The sequence below is a fragment of the Crotalus tigris genome, unplaced genomic scaffold, assembly GCF_016545835.1.
Source record: "Crotalus tigris isolate CLP2741 ecotype Arizona unplaced genomic scaffold, ASM1654583v1 scf7180000020724.653033, whole genome shotgun sequence".
NCBI lineage: Eukaryota > Metazoa > Chordata > Lepidosauria > Squamata > Viperidae > Crotalus > Crotalus tigris.
The window spans coordinates 158,984-186,618 of record NW_024098152.1 but is presented as its reverse complement, the minus strand read 5'-3'; the positions used below and the strand labels follow the sequence as shown (position 1 = coordinate 186,618).

The 27,635-nt window shown below is 61.5% G+C and overlaps 1 protein-coding gene across 3 annotated transcripts in view; it reads right to left on the bottom strand.

The window, feature by feature from the left end:
* Window positions 1-258: 258 nt before the first annotated feature.
* The window catches only part of SMG6 (SMG6 nonsense mediated mRNA decay factor), a 75,268-nt gene continuing 47,891 nt past the window's right edge, over window positions 259-27,635 (bottom strand). For all 3 annotated transcript variants that reach the window (XM_039368231.1, XM_039368232.1, XM_039368233.1), the window contains 7 exons: window positions 25,896-26,100; window positions 10,545-10,724; window positions 9,423-9,575; window positions 5,907-6,060; window positions 3,996-4,207; window positions 2,054-2,135; window positions 259-1,469 (listed from right to left, as the gene is read on the bottom strand). In XM_039368231.1, the coding sequence (XP_039224165.1) occupies window positions 1,339-1,469; window positions 2,054-2,135; window positions 3,996-4,207; window positions 5,907-6,060; window positions 9,423-9,575; window positions 10,545-10,724; window positions 25,896-26,100 (1,117 nt within the window). In that variant the 3' untranslated portion in view covers window positions 259-1,338. The remainder of the gene's footprint in view (window positions 1,470-2,053; window positions 2,136-3,995; window positions 4,208-5,906; window positions 6,061-9,422; window positions 9,576-10,544; window positions 10,725-25,895; window positions 26,101-27,635) is intronic.

Here is a 27,635-nt window from a genome sequence, read left to right as displayed (position 1 = left end):
GCACTTCAGCCTGATCCAACAGCTGGTCAGTTGGGGCTCTGCAGGCCAGCCATCCAGAAACTGGGGCTGGTCAGTTGTGCTTCTTGGTGTTATTTATATGCCCTGCAGCCTCGGACAACTCCTGGCCTCCTGGTGGCGCTTCCCCTTCAGCGCTTGGCTGCAGAGGGGCTCCTGCCCCCCCCCAACGTTCTCCTGGGACGGCCCCTTACCCCTTCTTCCTCCCTTGTGGCCCCCGCCCCAAAGGAAGCAGCGAAGAGCAAGGTTTCTACTAAAACTTTATTAAGAAAAAAAAGGGAACAAAAGTGGGCCCAGGCCCTCCGTCCAAGCCAGTCAGGCAGAGTCAGAAGCTGCAAGGGGTGGAAGAGACCCCCCCCTCCTCGGCAAAGGGGGGGCCGCGCCAAGCCCCGGGAGAGGCACACTCGTAGCCCATGGCGGGCAATTCCCGTCCAAAGGGAAGGCAGGTGGGCTCCTCTGCCCTGCAGCTAACCAGGCCCCTCTCCCCCCCCAGTCCTGGCATGTGGCCCCACGGGGGCACTCCGCCCCCCCCAATTGGCAGGAAGGTCTTCCCATGGGGAGGGATCTGGCTGGGAAAGCTCTCCCGACCCACGCAACCTCCTTGAGCCCCAAGGGGCACAACAGCTGGACCCAGCCCCCCTTTTTCTGCCTCTCCCTTGCTCTCCTCCAGGGAGGTTTTCCTGCCCATCTACCCCCCAACCTTAAGGGTTGTTCCTGGCCTCCCTCCCAAGGCCCACCACGGAGACGGAGCTGGCTTGGAGTGGCAGGGGGGTTCAGTCCATCATAGCACAGAGGAAGGAGCGACTGGAGGGTGGCATGGATGAGAGAGGGGCTAAAAACCTGAGACAGACACTCGGGAAGGGGAGGGGGCGCTGACAGAAATGGGAGGAGGTGCCTCCCCCCCCCCCCCGGCTCCTGATGGCACAAGGAGCAGCAGTGGCAGTTAGAGCCGAGAACTCCTTGGCCAGGGCTGCGGGGGGGTTGCTCCAGCTGCGCAGGGGAGATCGAAGGCCCACTTAGGACCCTCCGACTGGCCTCTCCTCCTGGCCCCCGAGGCCGCAACCCTGCTCACTCTCGCCTCCCTCCACAGTGACCGCCTACCCCGGGCTCCTTCTCCACGCGTGTACGTGCACCCACAGCATGGCCATTCCAGGTGGAGTTGAAGACGCTGCGTTTATTGTGCTGGGTGTTCTCCTGGAAGGAGGGTGGTGGTGGGGTGGCAGTGGTGGCAGCACAACAGCCCTGGCACGGGGCACGGGCACGCCCTGAGGCCGCCCTCCATGTTGGCGACGAGCTGCACGGCTTCCCAGGGAAGGGGTCTGCTCAGCCCTCCTGGGCCCACCGCAGGAAGGTGGGGATGTCCCGCACAGGCACGTTGCGGGTCAAGGCCTTCACCCGCAGGTTCCGGTCGTCGGTCAGCAGCACCACCTCCCGGAGCAGGCGGATGGGGTCGTCTGCAAAAGGCGGGGGAAAGGATTGTGGGTCCCTGGCCGCTCGGCCTGGGCCTCACCCAGCTCCGGGACACTGCCCGCCTGCCCGGCCAGGATCCAGCCCCCCCCCCGCCCAGCGGAACCTTCCAGCGCTTAACAATAACCATCCCCTGGGCCAGCAAGGAGGCGGACTGCTAGAAACCAGAGGCTGTCAGATTGTCAGGCCCCATCCGCCATAATCCCCTGATCGCCCGATTCCGCCCCAGCCAGGCATAAACACTGCGAAAGGCCTTCTCCGTCAAGCTGACAAGTTAAGCTGCTCAGAGTTTGGCCCGACAGGCGTGGGGCTGGGCTGAGCAGCTGCGGCCCCCACTTCCTGCCCCCTGGAAACGGCTCCGGGGCTGCCGGGAGGCGGCAGAAGGGCCCCCCCTGTGGCCTTCCAGGAAAGGGCCGGGCGACGGAGGCATCGGGGCACGGAGGACCAGGCTCCTGACGAGCCCCCCCTCCCCTCCCCCACTTTCTGCCTCCCTCCAAAGGGAGCTCGGCTGCGAAACCTGGCGGGGGCCGCTGGGCCCTCCTGCGGGGCGTCCGAGCTCTCCCCCACCCACCTTTCCTGGCCGGCATGAAGTCCTTCGCTCTGTCGTTGCAGTAGTGGAGGCAGCAGGAGAGAATCAGGTCGTCGTTGTTTCCCTGGGAAGAAGGAGGAAGAGGGAGGGGAGAGGCTGAGCGGCCCGGCAGGTGGAGGAGGAGGAACCTCTTCAGCCTCTGACCGGTGACATTTTGGGGCCAGCCTGCCAGAGGTGACTCCGGGCCTCCAGGCCAAGGCCCCCCCTCCTGGCCGGAAGGCCAGTTAAAGGGGAAGGTCGGCCCAAGTCCCCAGCCACGCCTGGCCCCGTCCGTCTCCCAGGCAGAGCGCGAACCCCGCAGGAGACGGGAAGGCAGGAGGGGGCAGCTGCCCATGGGAGCTGCCAGGAGGGGCTGAAAATCTCACAGGGAGGGGGGAGGGGCAGCAGGAAAGCCCCCCCTGCCCCCCGTTGGGCGAGGAAGACCCAGCCCGGGTGGTTATTGGATTGTCCTGAGCTTGTACTATATTTGGGGCAATTCGGTTCTGGGACAGAGAAGACGCCCCTTGGAAGCTGATCTCAACCTGCCTCTTGGAATGAGCGTGGGGGTCCCACTGAAGCCCCCTCCCCAACGGCAGCAGGGGCCGATTTCGTTTATTGGCCGATGGGATTCCTGGGCCACCCGTTTCACCGGCCCAGCGTCCTTCTTCCCTCCATCCTGGCTGGGCTCTTTGCACGGGCGTATCTGGTTTCTGCTGGGTCTTCAGAGAGGGGGTTCCCGGGACCAGGCCCCCCGTCCTGGGTGACGGCCGAGGAGCAGCAGCAGCAGCCTGGGAAAGCACTGGCTGCCTCCGCCACAGCGTCACGCACAGGGCAGGGGGGGCTTGTACAAGGAAGGGTCCAGCCAGACCCCCAGCCCCTACCCCCTCGGGTATCCCACACCCGCCCCAAAGCTCTGCCCCCGGGCCTTGGGCTCTTCTACACCACGAAGGGTCTCAGTTTGCTCCTGATTGCAAACTGCGCCCCTCTTGTTTCTCTCCGTTCTACCTCCAAGTAAAAGTGCCCCTGAATCTTGGCCGCGACCCCCGGGGAGCCGGCCTTGTCTGCAGACGGGACCGTTATGTTCCCCCACCTTCCCTGTAAAGCATTTGTCATTGCAGGCAATCCCTGACTTATGACAACTGAGCCCAGAATTTCAGTTGCTAAGCAAGGGAGTTGTTAATAGGAACAGCACTTAGCCATACAACTTATATGACGCTTCACAGTGCTTTACAACCCTCCCTAAGCGGTTTACAACAGCCTATTCGCCCCCAACCATCCGGGTCCTCCTTTTACCGACCTTGGAAGGACGGAGGGCTGAGCCGACTTTGAGCCGGTCAGCATCGAACTCCCGGCTGTGGATTGCACAGTCTGCCTGCAATGCCACATTCTCACCACCAGGGCCACCAGGGCTCCCAAGTGAGTCATGCCCCGTTTTACCACCTTTCTTTCCACGGTTGCTAAGTGAGTAACCCGGCTGTTAAGTGAATCCGGCTTCCCCATTGACTTTGCTCATCTGACGGTCGCAGAAGGGGATGACGTGAGCCCGGGAGGCTGCGACCGTCATAAATACAGGCCAGTTGCCAAGCCTCCAAATTTTGATCACATGACTATGAGGATCCTGCGACGGTCGTAAGTGTGAGAAATGGACACAAGTGCCTTTTTTCAGTGCCGTCGTAATTTTGAACGGTCACTAACCGAGTGGTTGTAAATTGAGGACTACCTTTATGCTGAAGAGTTTTGAGCCCCTTCAGCCCAACCCTCCAGCCGAGGCGGGTCTGGGGGCCTCTGCACCTGGAGCAAGGCCCTCCTCTTGGGCCATCAGTGTCCCACCCCGTTCCCAGGCTCCCCGGAGGCTCCAGGTATCCTCCGCGCTGCAGAATCCAACCCAAGGGGGGCATTCGGGGAGGGTCTTCAGCCCCCCCCCCGTGCTGAGCTGGCCGGGTACCTGCTGGCGGGAAATGTCCTCGCTGCGGAAGGAGATGGACTCCAGCTCGTTGCCGCGGCTGGTCAGGGCCCGGATGTAGCTGTCGCGCCTCTCGAAGCAGCCCTCCAGGAAGTCCACGGCCTGGCGGGCCCGATCCTGCAGCAGGCGGGTGTAGCCCCCGGCCCGGCGCTCCGATTCGGGGCCCTTGGCCAGCCCGTCCAGTTCGTTGATGACTGGCAGGAGGAAAGAGAGACGGGGAGGATTCGCACTCCTGCCTCGAGTCCTGCCTGGCCTACGGTGGGGGTGGGGCCAGGCAAAGCCGGCTGTCCTGGGGGGCCTGTCGGGGGGCGGCTACTAAACTTGGCTTCCTGTTGCAGAAGGAAGGAGGAGGGACAAGGCTGGCATTTGGGGAAGGGAGGGGGGCTTTCAGAGGTTATTGGGGGGGGGCTGGGAGCGTGGGACAAAGCAAGGGCCGAAGTGACCCTGCTGAGCCCGCAAGGGAGGCCGTGCCCCCCCCCCCGCCTCGGGATGGCCAATCTGCTGACCCTTCTGGGCAGCCAGCCGGGCCAAAAGCTGAGATCAAGCGGGAACTATGCATCCCTTGGAGGAGGGGGGGGTCTCCCCCTCCCCTCCGGCCCCCGGGGCCAGGGACGCTGCCCCTCCTGGGACGGCTTCCGGGGGGGGGGTGTCTGCTCCCCCAGCTCCCATGTTTCCACCAGGCAGAGTGAAGGCCTGACAGCCGCCTGGGGAAGATCAAACGGCCTGCGGATGACCGGCCGAAGGAACGGGAGGAGCTGCTCCCCCCCCCCCCCGCGCTCTTCATCCCGTGGCTGCGTCCAAGCCAAGCAGCCTTCAAAGGGGCGGCTTGTTTGTGCTCCTGCCCAGCCCGGCTTCTCCTCCGTGGCCACTGCCAAAGGGGTCGGGTTCAGGGGACAGGAGGAGCGAGGGAGTGGGAAGGAGTGGGAAGGAGCCAGGGAAGCTGGCCCCGATGGGCGGGCAACGGCCAGAGCAGGCGTTAACTCTTGGTTGCCCCGGCCTGCCAGGGCAGAGCCATGAGCCGGCCCCCCAGTGTGGGGCACTGCTGATCCTCCCCCTGCAAGGGGGGCACCTGTGGCTGCCACAAAAGGAACCCTAGCCAGCCTGGAGGAGGAGCGGGCCTGGGAGCCCCCTCCCCACGCCAGGCCTCCCCCCCCTCCGGACAGGGAGCTTCCTGCAGCCCGCGAGGATGGCCGGAGCCCAGGTCCTTCTGCTCTTCCGAGGAGGGAGTGGATCAGGAGGGTGCCCAATGTCACCCCCCCCTCCCCGCAGACCACCCAGCAGCAGGCCGCTATCTGCTGCCCGGCTGAGTGTTTACCCCTGGCAGGAGCCAGCTCTGCTGAGCCGCAGCTTTATAAGGAGAGGAGGGAGAGCCAAACTGGCGGCTGGACTGGGGGGGGGGAGTGCCCCGCCTGGCTCAGGCCTTCTCCGCCGGACTGTCCCTGCAGAGGGATCCCTCCCAGCCACGCCGGGCCTGGGCTGACTAAGCAGGAAGGGGCCCAAGTCAGCTGTGCCCCACGCTGCCGCTGCAGTGGCCCCGGAGCCCCAGGACGCCCGGCGCAGGCGAGGCGAGTTCCACAGGCTCCTTTTGCACCCCTATTTTCTTTCCTCGGGGTCAGACGCAGGAAGAGACGTGACGACGCTGCAGCCGAGGGCGCCCAGGGCAACGGTGTGGCTGCCCTGGGCGGCTGGGGGAAGCCCACCTCTGCTGGGGGGGGGAAATCTAGGGAGGGCTGGACTGAGTTGGCGCAGCTGGAGGGCAGCACCAGGTGGAAGATTTGGTGAAGGGGCTGCAACGTCTTTGAAAGAACCCCGTTTATCCGGCAGGCCTTCGGGGTGCGCCCCGTGTCCAGAGGACTGTGGGAAAAACAGGGCATCTACCCCTCCCCAACTCACCAATCAGGGGTACCACTAGGATGAACTGCCTGCACTCCAGCAGCTGGGCCAGGCTGCCCAGGTGGTCGATGAAGCCGTTGGTGTCCGGGACGAGGAAGACGGGGCGGATCTCCAGCTCCATCTGCCTCAGCTGGGCCTGGTCCTTCAGCACCGCCTGCAAGAGCCCCGGGTCGGGGTGGGGGGGTGAGGGAGGGCAGGTTAGCCACGCTGGTCTGCCCAGGACTGGGCGAGGCAGGGAGGGGCCGACGACACACGGAGGCTGGAGCAGCAGCAACATCCCCCTTATCCAGACTGGGCAAGAACTGGCTGGGCACCATGGGAGCCGTAGTGCTCCAGAATTGGAGGGGAATACGGACCTGCCCCGCCCTTCCTAAAACCACGGGAGGTTTTTCAAGACAAGATCAGGGAATAATTTGTCCGGGATGATAGAGAGCAGGGTTGCTCAACTGTGGGAACTTTTAAGACTCGTGGACTTCAACTCCCAGAATTCCCCAGCCAGGGCAGGGTAAAGAGGCCAAGGTCAGACAGCCTTGATATAAGATCTCTTGGGCTGGACTAGAAGACCTTTAAGGTCCCTTCCAGCCTTAGGATTCTATGGCTGTGTTTGGAAGGGGCTCCTGCTTGATGTGCTCGCTCTTACTCCCGTGAAGCCCCCCCAAGACCCTCCCTCTGTCTTGGGCTGGGAATCCCCTGGCAGGGGAGATCAGGGTTGGTGCCCCCATCGGCCCCCCTCCCCATCACAGTGAACAAGGGAGACGGACCGCCAGCCGCTTCTTCCGCAGGGCAGGGCGGCTCCCTCAGTGTTTACAGCCCCAAATGACCACTGGAGGGGCAGCCAGAGACCCCTGGGGGAATCCCCTGCGCCCCCCCCTTCCCGAAACACCCTGCCTGCCCGTGTCCCTGTGGGCCAGGCCTCGCCACCAACGGCCCAGGATGCTCCCACCGGGATTCTGGCCTTCTGCGTCATTCTCGCCTATTAAACCATTACCAGATGGCCTATTAAACGATTATTAAACCGGAGGTTTAATTAAATGGCTTAGTAAACCATATAACGCACTGTTTCTCAACCTTGACCATTTTAAGGCACGTGGACTTCAACTCCCAGAATTCCACAGCCAGCATTGCTGGCTGTGGAATTCTGGGAGTTGAAGTCCACGTGCCTTAAAATGGTCAAGATTGAGAAACACCGATATAACACAATGCATATCACAAAATAACAGACCTGGAAGGGACCTTGGAGGTCTTCTAGTCCAACCCCCGCTTGGTTCCCTACGCCCTCTCCGTCTGGTAAACTCGCAAGATTCTCTCACCATGCACATGGATGCATAACGTGAACTGGACTGTTGTTACTCTGTGCCATATATGTAGGTATATGCATACCCGTGTTTTATTTATTTATTTTTGCCCTATTTATGTAGTGTATATTGGAGGTGAGAGCTCTCTTGCAACGAAATTTCATTCGAATGTATGCCGATTAGGGCACATTCAAGGTGACAATAAAGTTATTAGTCTATTCTAGATGGCCTATAAAACCATTAAACCAGATGGCGTCTTAAACCATGATTAAGCCAGAGGTCTCCTGGCTAGACAGCCGTTCCTCTGAGCTAGCCTGAGGAGCGGGCTAGATGAAGACCCTTCCAAGCCAGTGTGCCACGGCGGCAACTGGGCCCCCGTGCCCAACCCAGGGCCAGCTGGCTGCCCTGCCCTCGTGCCCTTCCGAGGCTCTTGGCCCGACTGCCGGGCTCCAGGCGCTGTGCGGCTCTGTGCCGGCCGTCACGTCCCCTCGGCTCCCCTGGGCTGGCCAAAGAGAGGACGACAGGATGCGAGCAGCCGTGGTGGGCCGGTGCCAAGTCTCCCTCCCCCGCCGCGAGGAAGCCGGCCTCGGGAGGGGGCCGTTTGCCTTGGCAGCGGCCGGCCAGGGCACAAGGACGGGACCAGCCCCCCCCCGCCAAGGGGGCAGCAGCCGCAGGGCCTTGCGGATCCCCGCGAGCAGGTGGGGCCCGGCTGACTCTTTCCCCTTCCCCTGGGGGGCCGGGAGGAGGCCGGCGGGCAGCCGCCCGGGACGTGTCCGCTGCCCAGTAGGACTCGTCTGCCCCAGCGTGGTGGAGCCGCTGGGTGGGGGTGCCCTTCCGCTGCTGGCAGGTGCACGGCCGTGTGCGGGCGCTCAGCCATTGTTTCCCAGCGCGAAAGGAGGGCCGGACGGGGCTAAATTTAGCCACAGGCAGCCTCTCCCAGACCGGCGGCTGCTGCTGCTGCTGCTGGAGCTCCCTAAGGAGGGGCTGCCCGGCTGCTGTGCCCAGAAAAGAATGGGGCTGCCGAGGGAGAGGGGGGGGGAGGCCTACGCTGTGCTTCAGGTGGGAGTTTTGCTCCGGAAGTGCTGCATCTCCACCTCTGCAGCCGGCTCCTCCACCATTCCCAGTGCTGTGGCCTAGGGGCTGGAGGGTCTCTTCCCCCGACCTTGGCAGCCTGAACCCCTAAGCCCCACTGACTGCCCTCCCCTGGGTGGCCAAAGACCCCCCCCTTTCCTGCAGACTGGATGCCCGGCCACCTCGGGGCAGAACAGCTTCCTTTCCTGCCGGCCTCAACAGATGTCCAGGCCGAGAAGGACCTCCGGCCTTGGTGCAAATCCCAGCGAAGCCCCTCTGGGGACAGAAAGGCTGAGCTGAGCTGGCAAGGGTGGGGGTGCCTGTGCACCACTGCCTCCCCAGGCCCGGCAATCTCCCTGGCCCTTGCAGGACTGGGGTCACTGCTGATATGAGATCGGGGAAGGGGCACGACCCCCCTGTCTTTGTCTTTTCCCCCTTCCCCCCTGCCCCAGGGCCCAGGCGCTGTCCTGGCGGGTGGGGGGGCTCTCGCTGGGCGGCTGCAGCAGGCAGCGGTGGGCCTGGAGAGCTGAGGGAGGGGTGGGGGTTCTGGGCCAGCAGCCAACAGCCGGCGGGTACACATGTGCACGCTCTCCCAGTCGGCCCTTTGGCGGTCCTGTTTTACAACTGCTTCGGCACAGACTCCAGAGTTCACGCATATGGCTAGACAGATGTGTTTGGCTGGGGTTCAAGGCTGGGAAAGGAAGAGTTATGGAGGCAGGAGGGCCCTGGGCACAGCGGAGGGGGAGGGCAGGAGGGAGGGGTTCTCCCTCGGCTGTCGGGAATCGGTGAGCCGGCAGGGCCGAGGGGCCAGCTGGGAGCCCACGGATGGGACATGACGCTCGGCTCCAGCCCAGGGAGGCTCCGGAGGACACGTCCCTCACGATGTCCCAGGCTGGGCTGGAGAGTCCGGCAGGCGGGCCGGTCTTTGCGCGGTGCACGCTGGGCACCCGAGGGGCATGGGTGGGGGGGCAGCTGCTCAGGGCGACCCCTGCAGGCACGACTGGGGCCCCAGCATCACAGGGTCCCTGGACATGGCTGCAAGACCGCCTTCCCACACATGGCACTGGGGGGGGGCTGCCCTCTCTTCCTAAGGGGGTGAGAAAGGCTGGGCTCCCCCCCGAAGAGCGCCCCCTGGAGGAGCTGCACTGACCTGGATCTTGTCCTGCCGGCGCTGCTGCTCGGCCACCTTCCTGGCCAGCGCCTGCTTCTTGGCTCGCAGCTCCCTGATGTCCAGCTCGTCACCGCTGCCCTCGGCCTTGGCCTCCGAGTCGTCCGGCAAGGCCTCCATCTGGATGTCGTCCTCCTTCCAGCAGGCAGGGGGTGGGTGGGGGGCGGGGGGGAGCGAAAATGAAGGAAGAGCGCCATGGCAACCATCACAACAGGAGAAACTGAAGGGCCCGCCCAGCCTCTCCGACCAGCGGATGGGAACCGGCTGCAGGTCCTGCAACTGCCAGGACCCTCTGGGGGTGTTCGGTCGGGGGACCCCGGCCCTTAAACGGAGGGGAGGGGCCGCCTGCCTCTGTGCTCCCAGCTCCCCCGCAGATCACATGGGGCAGGGAGCCCAGAGCCCCCCACGAGCGTCTCATGGGTGTGCGAAGAAGGCTGGAGATGGGGGGGATGGGGACCCCAGGGCCCCTGCACAATCCCCCCCTCTCCCCCAGAAGGCCGGCCGGCCTTGCAGCTGGCTGGCAGGGACAGGGAGGAGCAGAGGCTTGTGCGTGTGCACACACACACACACACACACACACACACACTCACTCACTCGCGGCCTGCCGAGAACCCCGGGCTACAGGAACAGGCCGGGGCAGGAAAACAAGAGGAGAAATTCCTTAATCACATCAGGATGTGAGAGAGGCGGGGGGAGGGGGGCTGGTGGTGGGGGGGCGGGGGGCGAGCCAAGCACCCCGTCCCCCTTCCTGTACGTGTGCTGGAGGTGGCTGTGCAGCCCTGCTTCCCGGCTCCCCCCTAAACTCGATCCTGAGCCTGAACCCTAACCCCCCCTCCCTCCCCCCTTCCCATCCCCTTCCTGCTGGGCCCGAGCTGCACATTATTAAAGCTCTGCCCCCCTCCCGAACTCTATTTGCAGAGCGCATCTGGAACTCATCGCAGTTACCACGGGGAGCGTTTGGGTGGGACTGGCAGGAAAGGGCACCGGCACTCGGGGGACGCCACGCAGAGCACCCCGCTACAAAGGGGGGGGGGAGAGTGTGTGTGCAGGCCGGGCCGCCCCCCCCCCCCGCCCCTGCTGCGCAGCCCCCTTCCTGCCCACTACCTGATCCTCCAGTTGTTTTCCCTGCTGGCTGGCGTCTGCTTCCTTTCCCAGGGCGTCTGGGCTGGGGGCCACCGACACGTACTTTCCACCCTTGAATGCCAGCAAGGGCTCCTCCTGGCCACAGAGCGCTTCCAGGAAATACTTCAGCACCGTCACCCGCTTGCAGTCGGCCGCAATGACCTACGGGGGGGGGGGAGGGTGGGGGAGGGGGAGGAAGGACAGGAGAAGGAGGAGGAGGAGGAGGTAGAAGAGAAAGGAAAGGAAGAAGTGGAGAGGAGAAAAGAAGAAAGGAAGGGAAGAAGGAAGGAAGGAAGGGAGACAAGGAGGAAGGACAAGAGAAAAGAAAAGGAAGAAGATAGAAGTAAGGAAAGAAGAGAAGAAGGAAAGGAAGGAAAGAAGGGAAAAAGAAAGGAAGGAAGGAGCAAAGACAAGAAGAAATGAAAGGAAGAAAGGGAAGGAAGGAAGGAAGGAGACGAGAAGACAGAAGATACGGAAGGAAAGAGAGGAGAGACATTGACCCCCGTTAGAGCACCTCAGGGCTGCGGTGGAGACCCCCACTCAACAGACCCTCTGCCCTTCTCCCTCCATGCGACCACCACACTCCTCAGGAAGCCTCCTCCTCCTTAAAACTGCAGATGCCCCCCCCCAGGATAGAGAGAGGGAGGCCAGTCCCCCCTTCCCAGCGCCCACCTTCAAGGCTGGAGCCCTGGGACTGGGAAAGAGCCCCCGCCCAGCTCAGAGACCCCCTTTCTGGCAATGCTTGGTTGACAATGCAGAGACCCCCAAGGGACCCCCGTCACAATAATCCTTGCCCTGCAGTGGGGGCCTGTCTATGGGAGGGGGCACTAGTGGTCCAGCCTATTCTCCCCCCAAGAACAGGACCCTGCTGGGGACGGCGAGCCCCCCCCATCCCCAAGAGGATGGCTGGCACAGGGGTGGGGCTGGGGGGCTGGGTTGCCCCCCCAGCTCCTTTCCTCTCCAGGGCCTCCTGATTCTGGAGGGCACCAAGGACCGTGGGAGCCCCTGAAAGCGGAGCAATGGGGCGCCCCGACCCCTTTTTCTGCATTGCCGCGAAAGCCCCCCTTCTGAGAAAAGCTCCCCCCCCTTTCCCCAGCTCAGGCCTTCCACCCCTCACCCCCCTTCCCCAGGTCTCAGCGCCCTCTTCTCCAGCCCCCCCAAATTCCTTCAAAAGGGACAAGTGCCTTACAATACAGGAGGTCCTCGACTTATGACCACGGCAGAGCCCCAATTTTCTGTCACTAAGAGAGACACGGGTTGAGTGAGCTTTGCCTCAGTTTATGTCCTTTCCTGCCACCGTTGTAAAGTGACTCATTGCAGTCCTTAAGTTAGTTACACGGCTGTTAAGTAAATCCGGCTTCTCTATTGACTCTACCCGTCAAAAGGGACCCCCTGGACACTGCGTCCGCCGTAAGTATGAGTCAGCTGCCAGGCGTCTGAATTCTGATCGCGTGACGGCGGGGATGCTGCAACAGTCCAGAGTGTACAGCCCCAAGTCACATTTTTCAGTGCTGTTGAACAACTGAACGGTCACTAAACAAGTGGTCGTAAAGTCGAGGACTGCCTGTATTCTAAGGCTGCCTCCTTCACAGCCCCACCCAGAGTTTCCTGGTCCCCACCATCTCAGCTGGTACTGTCTGGGAGACAGAGGGGGGTCCCCGCTCGTTGCTGATTGCCCCCGTCTCTCCCCCCCACCTGTTTTGGGGAGACCCCATCCATGAGTTTCTCCCGATGCTGCTGACCCTCCCCGGTCCACTCTGCCCCCCTCTGGGCGCTGGGCTCAGGGGGGGCGGACCCCCTCCCAGAGAGCAGAAGGGGCTCCCACCACTCACGTAGCCGGTCCCCCATAGCCCAGGCTGGGACCCTCCAGGCCAAGGTGCCGGAGCGCAGCCTGCTGGTCAGCGGGAGCCAAGGGGCAGGCCCAGAGCCCCTGCACACGCCTGGCCTGCCTCCCGGGGGGCTGCCCCTCCCTCACAGTGGCCAGGGGTGGCCGAGGGTCTGGTCTGGGGAGTGGCCAGTGAAGGCCTCGGCTGAGCTCTCCCCTGGGCAGCTTCCTCCCTGCCTGCTGGCTGGCTGGCCACGTGTGGCACGGGGGGGGGCTGACCCCAGTCACCTTGGTGGCCCCGTCCCTCCTGCCCCCTCCTGCAAGGGAGGCTCCTAGCTCCCCCCCAGGCCATTGTTTGTGTTTGTGACTTGTGCACACAAACATCATCCCCCCCCCCCGGGGCCGGCCTGCCTCGCAAGGCTGGGCGCAGGGGAGCTATTTTTACGCCGCACGTTTCCTGTGGCCTATTTGTGGTCGTATCTCGTACTTCAATGCCGCGGCTTTCAAGGCTGCATTCAAAATAGCGCCAGCAACTCTCATAAAGCAAGACAATCAGGTTCCGGCGTGTGTGTGTGTGTGTGTGTGTTGTGTGTGTGCTTAGGATGAAACCAGCTCAAGCCCTTGCTCAGATTAAAAGCGAAGGGTCCCACTGATCTTGTGAGGCAGCCGCCCAGGCCGGACCACCTGTGGGCATTTGAGGGGAGTGGGCGAGCAGGCCAGGGGGGCCTGGGGGACCAAAGAGGGGTCCGGGCTGCAAAGCATCTCTGGGGGGGGGGACACTTGGACCCTCTGTCTGCGAGGAGTCTGCAGCCTCTAGCCCAACTGAACCGCGCCCCCTCCCTCCCCCAGCTCTCTGCCTTTTTCCCACCGGCCCACCTCCCATTTCCAGGCTGGCCCCCCAACTGAAAGGCCGGGCACCGTCCCTTGGAGAGGAGCAGCTGGTCCTCTGGAGGGGCTGATCTTGGGGGGCCCTGCCCAGACTGGCTTCATGGAAACAGCCGAGTCCTGCACGGGGCCCCGGCTCACAAACTTTGGGGGAGGCGGAAGCAAAGGGTGTCCAAGGAGGGGTCTCCAAAGAACAGGTCAACTCAGGGGGTCTCTGAGCGTGGCTGTTTCCCTTCAGATGTTTTACTACACAACTAACAAACACAGAGTCGGAAGGGACCTGGAAGGTCTTCTAGTCCAGAGGTCGCCAACCTTTCTCGGACTGGAGGGAAAGGGAGGGGGAAGCATTTTACGCGTGCACGTATGCACACACACAAAACACACACACACACACACACACACACGGGGCTGTGAGCACACACAACACAAACAGGGCAATGCTTGCACCTGCATGACAGTCATTAGCACCCCATTTTTACGCCATGTAGCACCCCGTTTTAGCACATCAGAGCCATTTTTGCGCCGCGTAGTGCCCCGTTTGCATAGCAGTGGCGGCGCTAGCATGAGTGGGGGTGAGTGCGAGCACAGATGTGCGCACACTGGCCAGCCTGTTCTGTGGCCCGGTGGCCAGTAGTGAGCCGTGGAACCGCAGGCTGGGGACCCCTGTTCTAGTCCAACCCCCTGCTCAGGCAAGAGACCCTAGACCAGGGGTGGGGAACCTGGGCTCTTTTATGACTGGTGGACTTCAACTCCCAGAATCCCTGAGCCAGCATGTTGAGGGAAAAGGGAGAGGGTTCCAAGCTGAGTCACGCTAGCTCAGGAATTCTGGGAGTTGAAGTCCACCAGTCATAAAAGAGCCGAGGTTCCTCACCCCTGCCCTATACCATCCCAGACAAGTGACTGTCCAGTCTCTTCTTGAAAACCTCCAGTGATGGACTACCCACCACTTCTGGTGGCAAGCCGTTCCACTGGTTAATTGTCCTCACTCTCAGGAAATTCCTCCTTAATTCCAGGTTGCTCCTCTCCTGGATTACTTTCCATCCGTTGCTTCTTGTCCTGCCTTCTGGTGCTTCCCAGAATAGGTGGAACCCCCCCCCTCTTCTTTGGGGCAGCCCCTGAGATACTGGAAGGCTTCTGGGGAACGTCCTCAGAGACAGAAGGGGTTCATGGAGGACTGTGGAAACTCACAGAGCACTGAGGATCCCTCAGTTCAACCCTGAGCTAAAAATATTCTCCTTTATTGGCACGTCAACTGCCGTGGCCCTTTTTGCCACGACTGGCATCAGAAAGGGGGATGACCAAGAGGAAAACCTAAGCTGGACGCATTTGGCCCACCAGATGCCCACGTAACCACGGCTGCTTTAGGTTGGCACTGCCCTCCTTCATCGTGGAACCCAGGCCTGACTGCCACTAAGCACCCGACAGAGGAGCACCCACTGAAGCAGAAGTCGCCTCTTCATGTCTCAGCCAGTTCCGATGACAAACAAGCCAAAAAGATGCTGGCGGCTCTTATAACAGCCCACCTGTCCTCCCCCTCCCCACTTCCTGTGCACCCTGCAAGCACTGAAGATTCCTGGGAACTTCGGAGGCTGCTTCTAAACTGGGGCTGTCCATGCACGGTCGGCCTCTGCCCTGGGCTGCCCCCCCCCCGAGCAGGAGGGGCCGGGCTTTGGCCAGGGGACGTCCTTCGGCCACGGGCGAGGCTCAGCCCTCCCCAGAGAGGGACGCTGATGGTGCCCAAAGGGTGCCAGGCCGCGCTCTCCCCAGGAAGGCCAAGGGGCCCTCCGCCCACTAAGGTGTGAAGGGGCCTCTTCCTGCCCCGACAGAACCGACGACCCCCTCTGCCCCCAGGTGGAGCTCCCAGCCTGGGCAGAGCGAGGGGGCTGAAGGCTCCCGGGAGCCTGAGGGAGCAGCAGCCTCTCTCACTTCCTGCCAAGAGGCTCCAGCAGCAGCTCCCTCCTCAGCAGGGCTTTTCCTAATCTGGGCATGGAGGCACCTCCTTCCCTCCCCCCCCCAGGGCAGCCCGGTTAGTGTCTGCCCCCCCCAGGCTGGTCTCTTCCAGCAAGGTGAAGGAGGAGGAAGAGGAGGAGGAGAAGAGAAAGGAGGAAGAGGAGGAGGAAAAGGAAGAGGAGGAAGCAGAGGAGAAGAGAAAGGAGGAAGAGGAGGAGAAAGAAGCGGAGAAAAAGAAAAAGAGGAAGTGAAGGAAGAGCAGAAGGAAGAAGAGAAAGGAGGAAGAGGAGGAGGAAGCGAAGGAGGAGAAAGAAGCAGAGGAGGAGAAGAGAAAGCAGGAAGAGGGGAGGAAGTGAAGGAGAAGAAGGAGGAGGGAAAGGAGGAAGAGGAGAGGAAGAGAAAGGAGCAGAGGGCCCAAGAGGGCCCCGATGCAGCCCTCGCAGCCACCCTTCCTCTCCTGCAGGCCCAGAGCCCGCCCTGCCCGAGGCCCCCACGACCGGGGCTGGTGGAATCGGGCGGGGGGGGGGGACGGAGGTGGCCAGTGGCTGTGAGGAGACCCAGAGACAGCAGCAGCAAGGGCGGGAGGGGGAGGGAGGGAGGGAAGAGGCGGGGAGCGGCTTAGCTGGGGGAGTTCAGGAAGGGGTTGAGGGGATCCCTCTGCTCCAGAGGTCCATCCCACATTTCAGGGCCCGGCTTTGCACTCACCGGGCAAGCCAAGTCGGAAAGAGTCATCATCATCATCATCATCATCATCATCATCATCATCATCATCATCATCGGCAGAAGAGACCCCCCCCCAAGCCCCCAAATCTATGGTCTTCATCAGAATTAGCTCAGCATTTCCAAGCAGAGGGGCGGGGGGGGGAGGAGAAATGGGCTGCAGCTGGCCAGATGCAAGGGAGGATTTTATTCCACTGCCCCTGGCCAGGCGGGACCCCGTTCCAGACGAGGCTTCGGCTGCTGGCTGCTTTGATGCCAGCGGAGACGCGTTTTTCCAGCCGGCCTCCTCTTTTCCCGGGAGAGGCAGATTTTCCTTGCTTTCTGCCAACTCTGTTCCTTGTCTGGTCAGGGAGGATTCACACACACACACACACACAGAGAAAGACACACACCCCGCAAATGCAAATACTTGCCACAACGGTCGATCAGTCAGTTGGAATAGAGCTGGGAGGGGCCTTGGAGGTCTTCCAGCCCAAGGGTGTCCCCCCCCCCCCGGGCCCTGGCCCACTACTGGGCGGTGAGCCATTCGGAACTGGGCCGTGGAAGCAGCGTCGGAGCATATGGGAGCACGCACACCTCATCCCCATTTGCACAAGTGGCGGGCAAGCACATGCCCACACGCTCCATTTGCATTCACACAAATGGTGCTGTGAGTGTTCACGCTTCCTGCCGCTGGCACGGAAGCCTCCCCTCTCCACCTCCCTCCCCCACCAGTCTGTAAAGCTGGAAAGGTTGGGGAACTCTGTTCTGGTCCAACCCCTGCCTGCTCAAGCGGGAGACCCTCTGCCCCCTAAGGGGCTGTCCAGCCTTTCCTTCAAAACCTCCAGGGATGAAGGCAAGCCCTCCCACTGAAGAAGGGCTCTCCCTGTTGCCAACTGGAATGTAATTGTTCTTGCTGATGCCAAGGTGCCTGGGGCTCCGAGGTGCCAGGCGCGGGCCGGGCCACAAGGATGCCCTGAGGAGTCCCAGCCGGCCCAGATGACTCTCGCCCGGCCTGGTCCTTTCTACCACGCAGCTGGCCCCAGGTCAGGGAAGGCCCAAACTCCTCCTGGCCCAGATGCCAAAGGCCAGACTCTGCGGAGGGAACTTCCGGTTTCCCGTCTTTATTTTCCATGTCTTGGTTGTTACCCAGCCTCTCCATCCCCAGGGCAACTGTAGGCCACCAAGAAGCACACAGGATAAAACGTCAACGAGAGAAGAGCAGCTAAGATGATCCAAGGCCTGGAGGCTAAAACATACGAAGAACGGCTGCAGGATGTTTGGATAGTCTAAAGAAAAGAAGAAGTAAGGGAGACAGGATAGCAGCATTCCAGTATTTGAGGGGCTGCCACAAGGAAGAGGGGGTCAGGTTATTCTCCAAAGCACCAGAGGGCAGGACGAGAAACAATGGTGGAAACTGACCAAAGAGAGAAGCAACCTGGAATTCAGGAGAAACATCCTGACAATGAGGACAATCAACCAGTGGAACAGCTTGCCTCCAGAAATTGTGGAGATTTTTAAAGAGAGACTAGACATTCACCTGTCTGAAATGGTATAGGTCAGGGGTAGGCAACCTTGGCTCTTTTATAACTCATGGACTTCAATTCCCAGAATTCCTTCTGGGAGTTGAAGTCCATAAGTCCTAAAAGAACCAAGGTTGCCTACCCCTGGTATAGGTCCTCCTGCTTGAGCAGGGGGCTGGACTAGAAGACCTCCAAAGTCCCTTCCAGCTCTATTCTATTCTATTCTATTCTATTCTATTCTATTCTATTCTATTCTATTCTATTCTATTCTATTCTATTCTATTCTATTTTAAAGAGCACCGATCAGCTCAAAAGGCTGAAGAGGAAGACCTCAACTCTGCCCAGGCAATATCCAAATGACAGCACCATTCCAGTATTTGAGGGGCTGCCACAAAGAAGAGGAGGGGGTCAACCTGTCCTCCAAAGCCCCTGAAGAAGGCAGGACAAGAAGCAACGGATGGAAACTCATCAAGGAGAGAAGCAATCTGGAACTAAGGAGGAATTTCCTGGCAGTGAGGACTATTAACCACTGGAACAATCTGCCTCCAGAAATCGTGGGCGCTCCATCACTGGAGATTTTTAAGAAGAGACTGGGCAACTGTTTGTTTGAAATAGCGTAGGGACCCTTGGGGGTTAGACTAGAAGGACTTTGAGGTTCCTTCCAGCCCTAGGATTCTATGATTTGGGGAGGGAGGGAGGGAGGGAGGAAAATGGATGGAAACAAATCAAGGAGAGAAGCAACCTAGAACTAAGGAGGAATTTCCTGAACCATTAATCAGTGGAACTCCTTGCCTCCAGAAGTTGGGGCTGCTCCATCACTGGAGGCTTTTGAGAAGAGGCTGGACAGCCATTTGTCCAAAATGGTATAGGTTCTCCTGCTCGAGCAGGGGGCTGGACTAGAGGACCTTCAGGGTCCCTTCCAGCTCTATTCCGACTGATTGACCCATCCAGGGCATCCCATTCAGCTGTGGGCAAAGAGACCCCCAGAGCCCCTCCCTTTCGGGGAGGGAGGCAGAGAAGAGGGTGCCCTGCTTCAGTTGCTGCCTGACAGACACAAACAATTTTAGTGTGTTGTACAGCGAGTCCTCGACTCACACGCACAGCTGAGCCCAACATTTCCATTGTTGTCAGCTGAGTTTTGCCCCACTTTACCGCCTTCCTTCCCACGGTTGCTAAGTGAATCCCTGCAGTTGTTAAGTAGTCACACGGTTGTTAAATGAATCTGGTTTCCCATCGAGTCTGCGTGGCAGAAGGTGACAAACCCCCCACCCCCACCCCGGACCCTGCGAGTGTCATACATACGGGCCGGTTGCCAAGTCTTTGAATTCTGATCGCATGCACGTGTGTGTGGGTGCTGCAATGGTCATAAGCGTGAAAAATGCTGAGAAGACACCTTTTTCAGTGCCGAATGGCCACTAAGTGAACGGACGTAAGATGAGGACCGCCCGTATTGCCCGGATACTGTCAACCGCCAGGAATCCCCTGGCACTTCAGGCAGCCAATGAGCCCCAAGGAGATTCTGTCGCTTTAGGGACAGAATTCGAAGCCACCTCTCTTCTTGGGGACCCTGCAGAACGAGCCCGCCAGGTAGGGACGGGGCCCCCAAAGACACCCCTGGGAAAGCTGGTGCGAAAGTCCCAACGGCCACCCTGGACGCTGGGAAGGAACTGGGAAGCCGGCTGGAGCCGCTGGGGGGGGGGGTTCCAGGCTCCCAGGAAGGGGGGTTCCAGAGGGGCCAAAGGCCTCGGGAGGAGACCCCGTCCCCCCCCAAGGGGGAGAAGGGGGAAGGGGTGCCTGGGAGAGGAGGTGGAGGAGCCGCTTCCCTGCACGAAGGGCGGAGGGGGGGGCAGGCAAGGGCTCCTCTCCCCCTGGCTGGAGCTCTGGGCTTGTTATGGGGAGGGGGGGAGAAGGGGGGCTGCAGGCAGTGGACCGGGGTCAGGGGGGTGGGCACTCCAGAAGAACGGTTGCGCGACTTGGCTTTGGCTAGTCTAAAGGAAAGAAGAAATAGGGGAGACATGATAGCAGCATTCCAGTATTTGAGGGGCTGCCAGAAAGAGGGGGGGGGGTGTCAAAATTATTCTCCAAAGCACCAGAGGGCAGGACGAGAAACAATGGTTGGAAGCTGACCAAAGAGAGAAGCAGCATGGAACTAAGGAGAAAGTTCCCAACAGTGAGGACAATCAACCAGACTTGCAGTGTTTCCCAAACTTGACAATTTTAAGGCATGAGGACTTCAACTCCCAGAATTCCACAGCCAGCAACGCTGGCTGTGGAATTCTGGGAGTTGAAGTCCACATGCCTTAAAATTGTCAAGTTTGGGAAACACTGAACCAGTGGAACAGCAGGCCACCAGAAATCATGTGCACTCCATCCCTGGAGGTTTTTAAGAAAAGACTGGACAATCACTTGTCTGAGATGGTCTAGGTTCTCCTGCTTGAGCTGGGGGCTGGACTAGAAGACCTCCAAGGTCCCTTCCAATTCTTCTATTCTGTTCTGTTCTGTTCTACTCCACTCCACTCTATTCCCTATTCTGTCCTGTCCCGTCCTGATTTCCATTTTGCTCTCAGGCCGACTCCTGAGGAGGGCAAAGTCCAAGGCGTCCCCGACTTACAACAGTTCATTCAGTGACCATTCTAAGTCAAAACAGCACTGAAAAAAGTGACAGGACCGTTTTTCACACCGACAACCATTGAGGCATCCCCTGGGCAGCTGTCTCGTGTTTACGACGGTCGCAGCGTCCCGAGGTCAGGTGGCCGCCTTTGGCGACTGGCAGGACCGAAGGGGGAAGCCGGATTCACCTCACAACCGTGTTGCTAACTTAGCCATGGCAGTGACTCACTTAGCGACTGCGGCAAGAAAAGTCGTAAAATGGGGCAAAACTCAGTTAACTAAATTTCTCATTGAACAACACAGATCCCGGGCTCAGCTGTGGCCGTAGGTCGAGACCCACATGTGGGAGGGAGGGAGGAAGGAAGGGAGGGAGGCGGCGAAGGGCAACAAGGGCCGGCTCTGCATCTTGAACCAGCAGGGCTCCCGTGCACAGAGGCACCTGGCGGGGGAGCAGCTGGGGTCCACCAGCTCGGGGACCCCCTGGGGCGTGGAGAAAGGTCTTCTCCCGGCCCTCTTCTCTCCCCAGGTTCAGACCAGAGCTCAAGTAGGGGGCGGACTAGAAGACCTCCATGACCCCTTTCAAGTCTATTAGCCCTTATGATGGGGGGAGGGAGAGGGAGCTGGAGAAAACTCCCTTCGCACTCACTTCCCTTCTGGGGAGCCCGGTCTGTGGCAGCCCCCTGGGGCAAGCCAGGGTGAACCCAACTGTGGGGTTGGGTGGGCAAAGAAGCCCCCCAAGGCAAGTGGGCTCCTCCATGTTCAGGCCTTTTCGCTTAAGCAGCCTTGGACTGGCCTGGCCGGGGTGGAAGGTCAGCACTGGCTCCCCTGAAGCCCCCCTGGCAACGCTCGGGAGCCCCCCGGGCAGGTGAGACCAAGAAGGGCTCTGAGGAGCAACTGCAGCCTGCCCGGCTACGGAGCAAAGCGGGTGAGCCTGGCTGGGGCCCATGGGGGCGGGGGCGGGGGAGAGAACAGGGGCCCACCTCTTCACCTGCATGAAGGGGCCTGACTCTCAAAGAGAATGCCGGGGGAGGGAAGAGCGGCAGATGGCAGCCCCCCAGCTAAATTCCCCCCAGAGGTGTGGCTGCCAAGGGCTGGGCTTCCGAGAGGGACCAGGCATTCAGCCCTTGTCAGGCGGCCTGGCACCTCCATACCCCCCGCTGCCTGCCCTTCTCCTGGGCAGTTCCCGGGGGCAATTCGGGCCTGGGGGTCCCAGGAAGAGGCGAGTGTCCTGCTGCTTCTTGGAAGGCTGAGTGACCAGCAGCTGGGGGGGGGGTCCCTCTCGACCAAGAGGCCTGAGCGGCTTCATCTCTCGGCTGGGGAGCTACCCATGGCCAGCGGGGCCTCAGCCTCCCAGGCAGCGGAGGTTGGGCAGGTGGCACCCTAAGGGGATTTGGGGGGCCCACGACTGGCAGGAGAGCAGCTGCCGTGGTGGTCAGAGGCTCCCGTCCTGGCAAGAAAGGGCTCGCCAAGCCCAAACGTGGCACCCTTAGCCCTATGTGCCCAAACTGAGCTTGTTTCCTGGTTGAGCGGGAGGTTGGGCTAGAGGACCTCCAGAGTCCCTTTCAACGCTGTTATTCTGCATGGCTGGGCCCCTGGCCTGCCTCTCCCAGAGCCTCCTCCATCAGACGTGCCCCTTTTTCCCTGGCACCCCTTTGGGACAGCTGCCGCCCGCTTGTCTGTTTCCTGCCATGGAGTTCCCGCCACTCTTTCCACGTGGGGCTGGGCCAAACTCTTGGTGGCCCCCCTGGCAATGTTTCTCCCACCCCTGAGGGGCCAGGCGCCTGGGGGCGAGGCCCGGCTGACCCAGAGACAGAAAGGCAGCTCAAAGGGGGTGCCTGCAAGGGCCAGGTGAATCTCTGCCCTCACTGGCAAGCGAAGGTTGGGGGGGACTCTGCGGACCCCAGGTGGGAAGGGGTCAACTCGTCTGCCGGGCGCCCAGACCCCCCTCTCCATCCAGCCCCCACCGGGAAGAGAGGCAAAGGAGAGCCGTGACCCCTCGTCGCCCCCACCCCATTGAAGGGGACCGGAGACCTGTTGCTGAGATGGCAAGAGCCCCTCGCTCTGCTGCCTTTTTTGGGGGGGGGGGAAACCTCTGGCCACGGCCTCCCCCTCGGCCCTCGGAGGTGCGTAGCCACACATTTTTTTAATTTGAGGTAATTATCTCCTCGGAATTACTGCACGCAGCCTCTCGGGATGGGAGGCAATTAAGGGAAGATAAATTTCGTTCCGCGGAGCAAAGCTGTCAAACGGATGAAGCAATTTCATTCCCCATTTGAAGTGGGAGCTTTGGGTCATGCCTGGTTTATTTGAAACGGTGCCATCACCTCCAGCGGCTGCGGCTGCTGCCGATCCGATCGGCTCCCCCCCCCCGCCCGCCCCCTCCCCTGGAAGGGCACCGCCGCCAGCCATGACACCTGGACGCCCGCCAGAGCCTCCCCAGACGCTGCCGAGCGAGCGGGACGGGATGCCGCGGGAAGCGGGGCGGGGGAGCTCGGGGGATGGCAGGAGCTCCCGGGGACCCCGGGACGTCCAGGGGCTCCCCAAGGAGGACAAGTTGCTGCTGCCCCCGTAGCCCAGACTGGGCTTCACCTCTCTGTCCCCCCCCGCCTCCCTCCCTCCCTCTCTGTGCCCCAACTCTGCAAACAGGCAACCTGGGAGCCTCCTGTGCCCCAGAGAGGCCGCCCCCCCTCCCACCAGGGGCTTCGCAGAGGGAGGGGGGAGGGGTTGCCTCTGCAGCTTCCATCAGGTGCCCCTCCCCACCTTCCTCCTCCTCCTCATGCGCTCCTGGTTCAGGTTTGGCCAACCTTGACCAACAGAGACGGAGAGAAAGGGAGGGCTGGGGAACAGCAAAGGGCTGAGACCACCACCTCCTTTAGAGGCCTCTGGCCAAGCCCACACCAGCCTGCCCCCCCTTGTCCTTTCACAGCAGGCCAAACCCCTGCAGGATACGCTTCCCTTCACCGTATCAACCCCTCCCCTCTTTCAACGTCCAGTGTGCATTAATGCCCCCAGTCTTTACCCTCCTGGTGAGTCAAAATGCACCCCAGGAGTGGGAAAGAGGACTTGAGGGGTCCTGGGTGCCCTCTGAGTTAGAAGGGAGGGGGGTGGAGGAAGCAGAAGAGGAGGAAGACAGCGGGGTCCTGGGTGATCTCTGAGCTTGGTGGCTTTCTTGCAGATGTTTCTTTACCCAACTAGGTAACATCATCAGTGCTAGAAGGGAATGTGGTTTGTGAGGAGGAGGAGGAGGAGGAGGAGGAGGAGGAGGAAGAAGACTGGGGTGTCCTGGGTGCCCTCTGAGCTGGGTGGTTTCCTGCAAATGTTTCTTGACCCAACTAGGTAGCATCCTCGGTGGCAGAAGGGGGGGGGGTGTGTGTGGAGGAAGCAGAAGAGGAGGAAGAGGAGGAGGAGGAAGACAGCGGGGTCCTGGGGGATCTCCTGTTGGTGACTATCTTTGCAGACGCTTCATTGCCCAAACTAGGTAACCTCAGAAGTTCCAGGGATAAGCTAGCACTGATGATGTTCCCTAGTTGGGTCGTGAGACGTCTGCAAGAAAAGAGCCCGGCTCAAGCTCCCTTGGGGACGTTTCATGACCTGACTGCTCTACCAAGCCCCCCCCCATTTTCACCCTGAGCTGCAAAGATTCTCCACATTCTCTGCTGGCTGGCTTGAGGAACCAAAAGGGCACTGCAGGCCAGCCACACGTCCACTTCTGATGTTCGGCTGAGACGGCCACTGCGCACATTGCCAAAAAAGCACCCTGCACGCACAAGGGGTGTGTGTGTGTGTGTGTGTGTGTCACAAGGGCTTTGGGGCGAGACAGGGGACCCCGATATTTGAAGGGGCCCGAGAGCATCTACCGAGAGGAAAGGGACCGAGTAGCCACCAAAGAAACGTACCAAGGAGAACCGAATTTCCCGCTTGGGGGGGAAAGAGGCAGCCCTTTCCGCCTGGGGTCGGTCCTCCTTTGGGGATCACAGCTGAAGACCTCTGGGGGGGGTAGAGGAGAACTGAGGGGTGGGCCTTCGTTGGTCCAAATCCAGAGCTTGGTCTGGTTGGCTAAGGATTTTTCCCGCTTGCCTTCAGGGGGACGAGCGGAGACACCCAGTGCTAGATTAAGGGGGGGGAGCAGAGGGGCTGGGGGTCTGTGCAAGCACTTCAGGGGTCCCTGCAGAAGCCAGAGGTGGGCTGCCCTTTCCTCCCCACATCGCTCTCCCCACGCCAGACCCCTTCTTGCCTGCCCGGAGGGGGGGGGGGCACATGGATCACTTCCACCAAAGCGTGGATCTGCAGGGCCGGCCCCAAAGAGCAAGCGAGCCCCCCCCCGTCCTCGTCCAGGACAGGTCCTTAATCCAGGAGGGAGGGGGGAGGCGGGGTCCCCCTCCAGAGGGGGCTTGCAGGGGGAAAGGCCCCTCTACCAGAGGCTGGTCGGAGCTGGGGACCCCTCTGACCTGGGAGCCAGACACCTGGGCTCTCCTTAGAGCGAGGGGGCCGTGACCCTTCTCCTCTGGGGAGGGCCCCCTTGTCCCCCAGAATGCAGAAGACGCTCCCCCCTCCTTATGCAGGTGCTGGCCCTGCCGCGGCGCCCCCTGGCAGGAAGGCCGCCTGGCGTCGTCACACCTGTGCAGGAGAGACGCGGCGGGTTCCCATCCCCAGCCAGGAGCAGCCGGTTGCTGCTGCCGGGCGACTTCCTCCCCCCCCACCTGCACAGCTGCTTCCTTCCTGGAGGCTTCAGGGCCCCCTTCCCTCCCCCCCCCCAGTGGCGGCTTCTCTCTCGAGGTGCTCCTTGCAACAAGACGGAACAGACGTCGCTTCACACCTGGCTCCCAAATTACAGCACGCTGGAGCCGGGCCAAGACAAGCTGGCAGCGCCCCAGCCCCAACGGACATCAATTACCAGGCTCTTCTTCACAGCCCCCCCAACCCTCCAGCAGCCCCGACCAGACTTGGGGGGGGGAGACCCAGATTTATGGCTTCGCTCCACTTCCTCTCCCCCTGTTCCCCTCGGGAGCTGGAGCCCCCTTCGCCCTGACCCAGCCGGGGTTCCACAGGTGCTGCAGGGCTGAGCGCTCCCCGTGCTGGTCAAGGGAGTGAGGCTGGGCTCCCGTGTCCAGCCCAGGGCCCGGCTTCGGAAAGGGGCACTCTCCCCATTGCCCCCCCTTCAAGTTCACTGCCCTCGGAACCGGGACCCTCTGCCCACACGGACTGCACACAAACCCTGGCTCCCGCTGCCCGATCGGAGCAGAGGCACCTGGGAGGCGTAGTGGGGGAGGCAAGGGGGGGCAGGAGGGCTGGGTGGGCAGCAGCCTCCTCTGCCCAGCCCGGCATGGTGCTGTCCGTCTGCCTGTCCGTCTGCTGCTGCTCTGCAGAGGAAGCAGCTCCAAAGATCTCCACGCTGGCCTCCTCCTTGCAGCCCCCCCTCCTGGTGGTGGTGGGGGCGAAAGGATGGGGAGGGGGCGAGGAGGAGGCTGCTGGAGCGTGATGCAAGCCATTTGGAGTGAGGGGGAGGGCTGCCAAGGCAAGCTGCGCTCTCTAAACAAGGGAGGAAATGACCGGAGACGCGGCATGCCAGCAAGCCCCCCCCCCCCCTCTCTCTCTCTCTCTCTCTCTCTCTCGCACACACACGCAACAGCCAGCCGCTGCAGCCGCAGCAGCAGAAGGAAGTCGAGAGGGGGTTTCATGACACAAGAGCTGGATGTCAGGCGGCTAAAAGGTCGACATTTTCCCTTAACACCCTTTCTCAATGACTTAATCGTGTTCCGTTTGCACAAAAATGCTTCCCAAGGAGAGGAGCCCAGAGCGGGGAGGGGAGGGAGGGAGGGCCCGGCCTGCCCCCGGCCTGACCTTGTCCGAGGACTTCTCCACGTAGCAGGGCTCCTGGGGGGCGACCAGCAGCGGGACGAAGCCCGAGAGCAGCCGGTCCTCCTCCAGGCCCAGCTGGGCCAGGTCCTCCTCGTCGGGGTCCTTGTAGAGGGGCACCTCCGACTGGTTCACCGTGGTCAGGATGTTGCAGAAGCCGGCCAGGGTCGCCCACACGTCCACCGAGGTCCTGGGGGGGGGGCAGAGAGCGGGCTCAGCTGCTGCGGGGTGGGGGGTGGGTGGGCCCTGCGGCCCCCACCTGCTGCAACCAGGAGCAAGAGACCCCCCCACCCCTCTCTTTCTCTCTCTCTCAGTGCCGCCCCCTATCTGCCGGGAGCCCTTCGGCCGTGGGCGTGCCGAGCCCAAACAAACTCCAGCAGTAACTTTCTAGTCCTCATTGCCCCAAGGGGAGGGGCTGGGTGAGAGAGAGAAAAAAAAAACCAGCATTCTTCTGAACTGTTTATCTGCTCCTCGCTTTACAAAAGCGTCCCCAATGGTGAATTATGGAAAAATAAGGAAAACAAATTTGGAGAGGCAAGGCAGTTCTGCAGACGTGGGGCAAGGCTAAAACATCCTGACATGGAGGGAGATGTTTCCAGCACGACAGAGGCCGAAGCCTCTGAGTCACTCTGGACAGCTGGAGAAGGCACGTCCTATTATCCTGGGGGGGGGGGGAGAAGAGGAATCCGGGAGGGGCAGCACGGAGAGGAAGGGACGGAGGCTTCAATCACACTCAGGCCCAGAGGGAGGGAGAACCCACCGGGGCAAAAGGAGTCTGGCCCATGGGAGGGGGGGGAATGCCAGGGGAGCTGCCCCCTCCTCTGCCCCCCTCCAGCGCTGCAAGGGAGCTTTTCGGGGCCCCTCTGCCCGCAGCTGCACCTCTGGCAGACCCCTGGGCACGTGGGGGAAGGGGGCAGGGGCTTCTCCCACCTGGCTGTGGGCGAGCCACAGGGCCCTTTTTCTGTGCGGGGGGGGGGGGCTGGCAGGCTGAGGAAGGTAAAGGAAGACCCTGAAAGGAATAAACACATCTGCGAACATTTGTGGGGTGGGGACCACTTGCCCAAGCTGGCTGAACCCGGGGCTGCCCCATTGCCCGGGGGGCGAGGGCGCTGGGGGCAGGCGCAGGGAGCTGGTGCGCTGCTAAGAACGGCAGGGCAACCCACAGCCCCAGTGAGAGGGTGGGGAGGGGGACTGAAGAGGGGGTCTTTCCACTCCAAGGCGGAGGGGGCAGGAAAGGGGGCTGACTTTGAGCTAACCTTCTCCGGGACAGGCTTGCAGCCAGGCCCCCCCCCCAAAGCTTCTCCAGGTGGAGAATCTGCACTCATTTATTGGCTGGAATAAACGTGGGAGGGGTGTGTGTGTCGGGGGGGGGGGGGGGGGAAGGATCGGGCTGAAACGAAACATCTTGCAAGCTTCACGATGGCCCTGGGAGAGGGGTGGGATCGGCGGCCGTAAATCAAAACCTAACACTCCACCCAAGCCGGAGGGGCCTGGGACCCCTGCCCAAGATGGTGGCCAGCAGGCCGGCCAAGGGGGCGAGCAGGCATGGATGGTGGGGAGAAAGGAGGAGGAGGAGGAGGGGGGAGAGGCTTGCCTCAAAACCCCCAGGGTTAAACTGAGAGTGAACTTTCCCCCCACCCCTCTATCTGGGGTGCACTCTTCTCCCCCCCCCCCCGGCCCTGACGGGACCCGCTGAGGAGACCCAGTTGGGCACAAGAGCCCGCA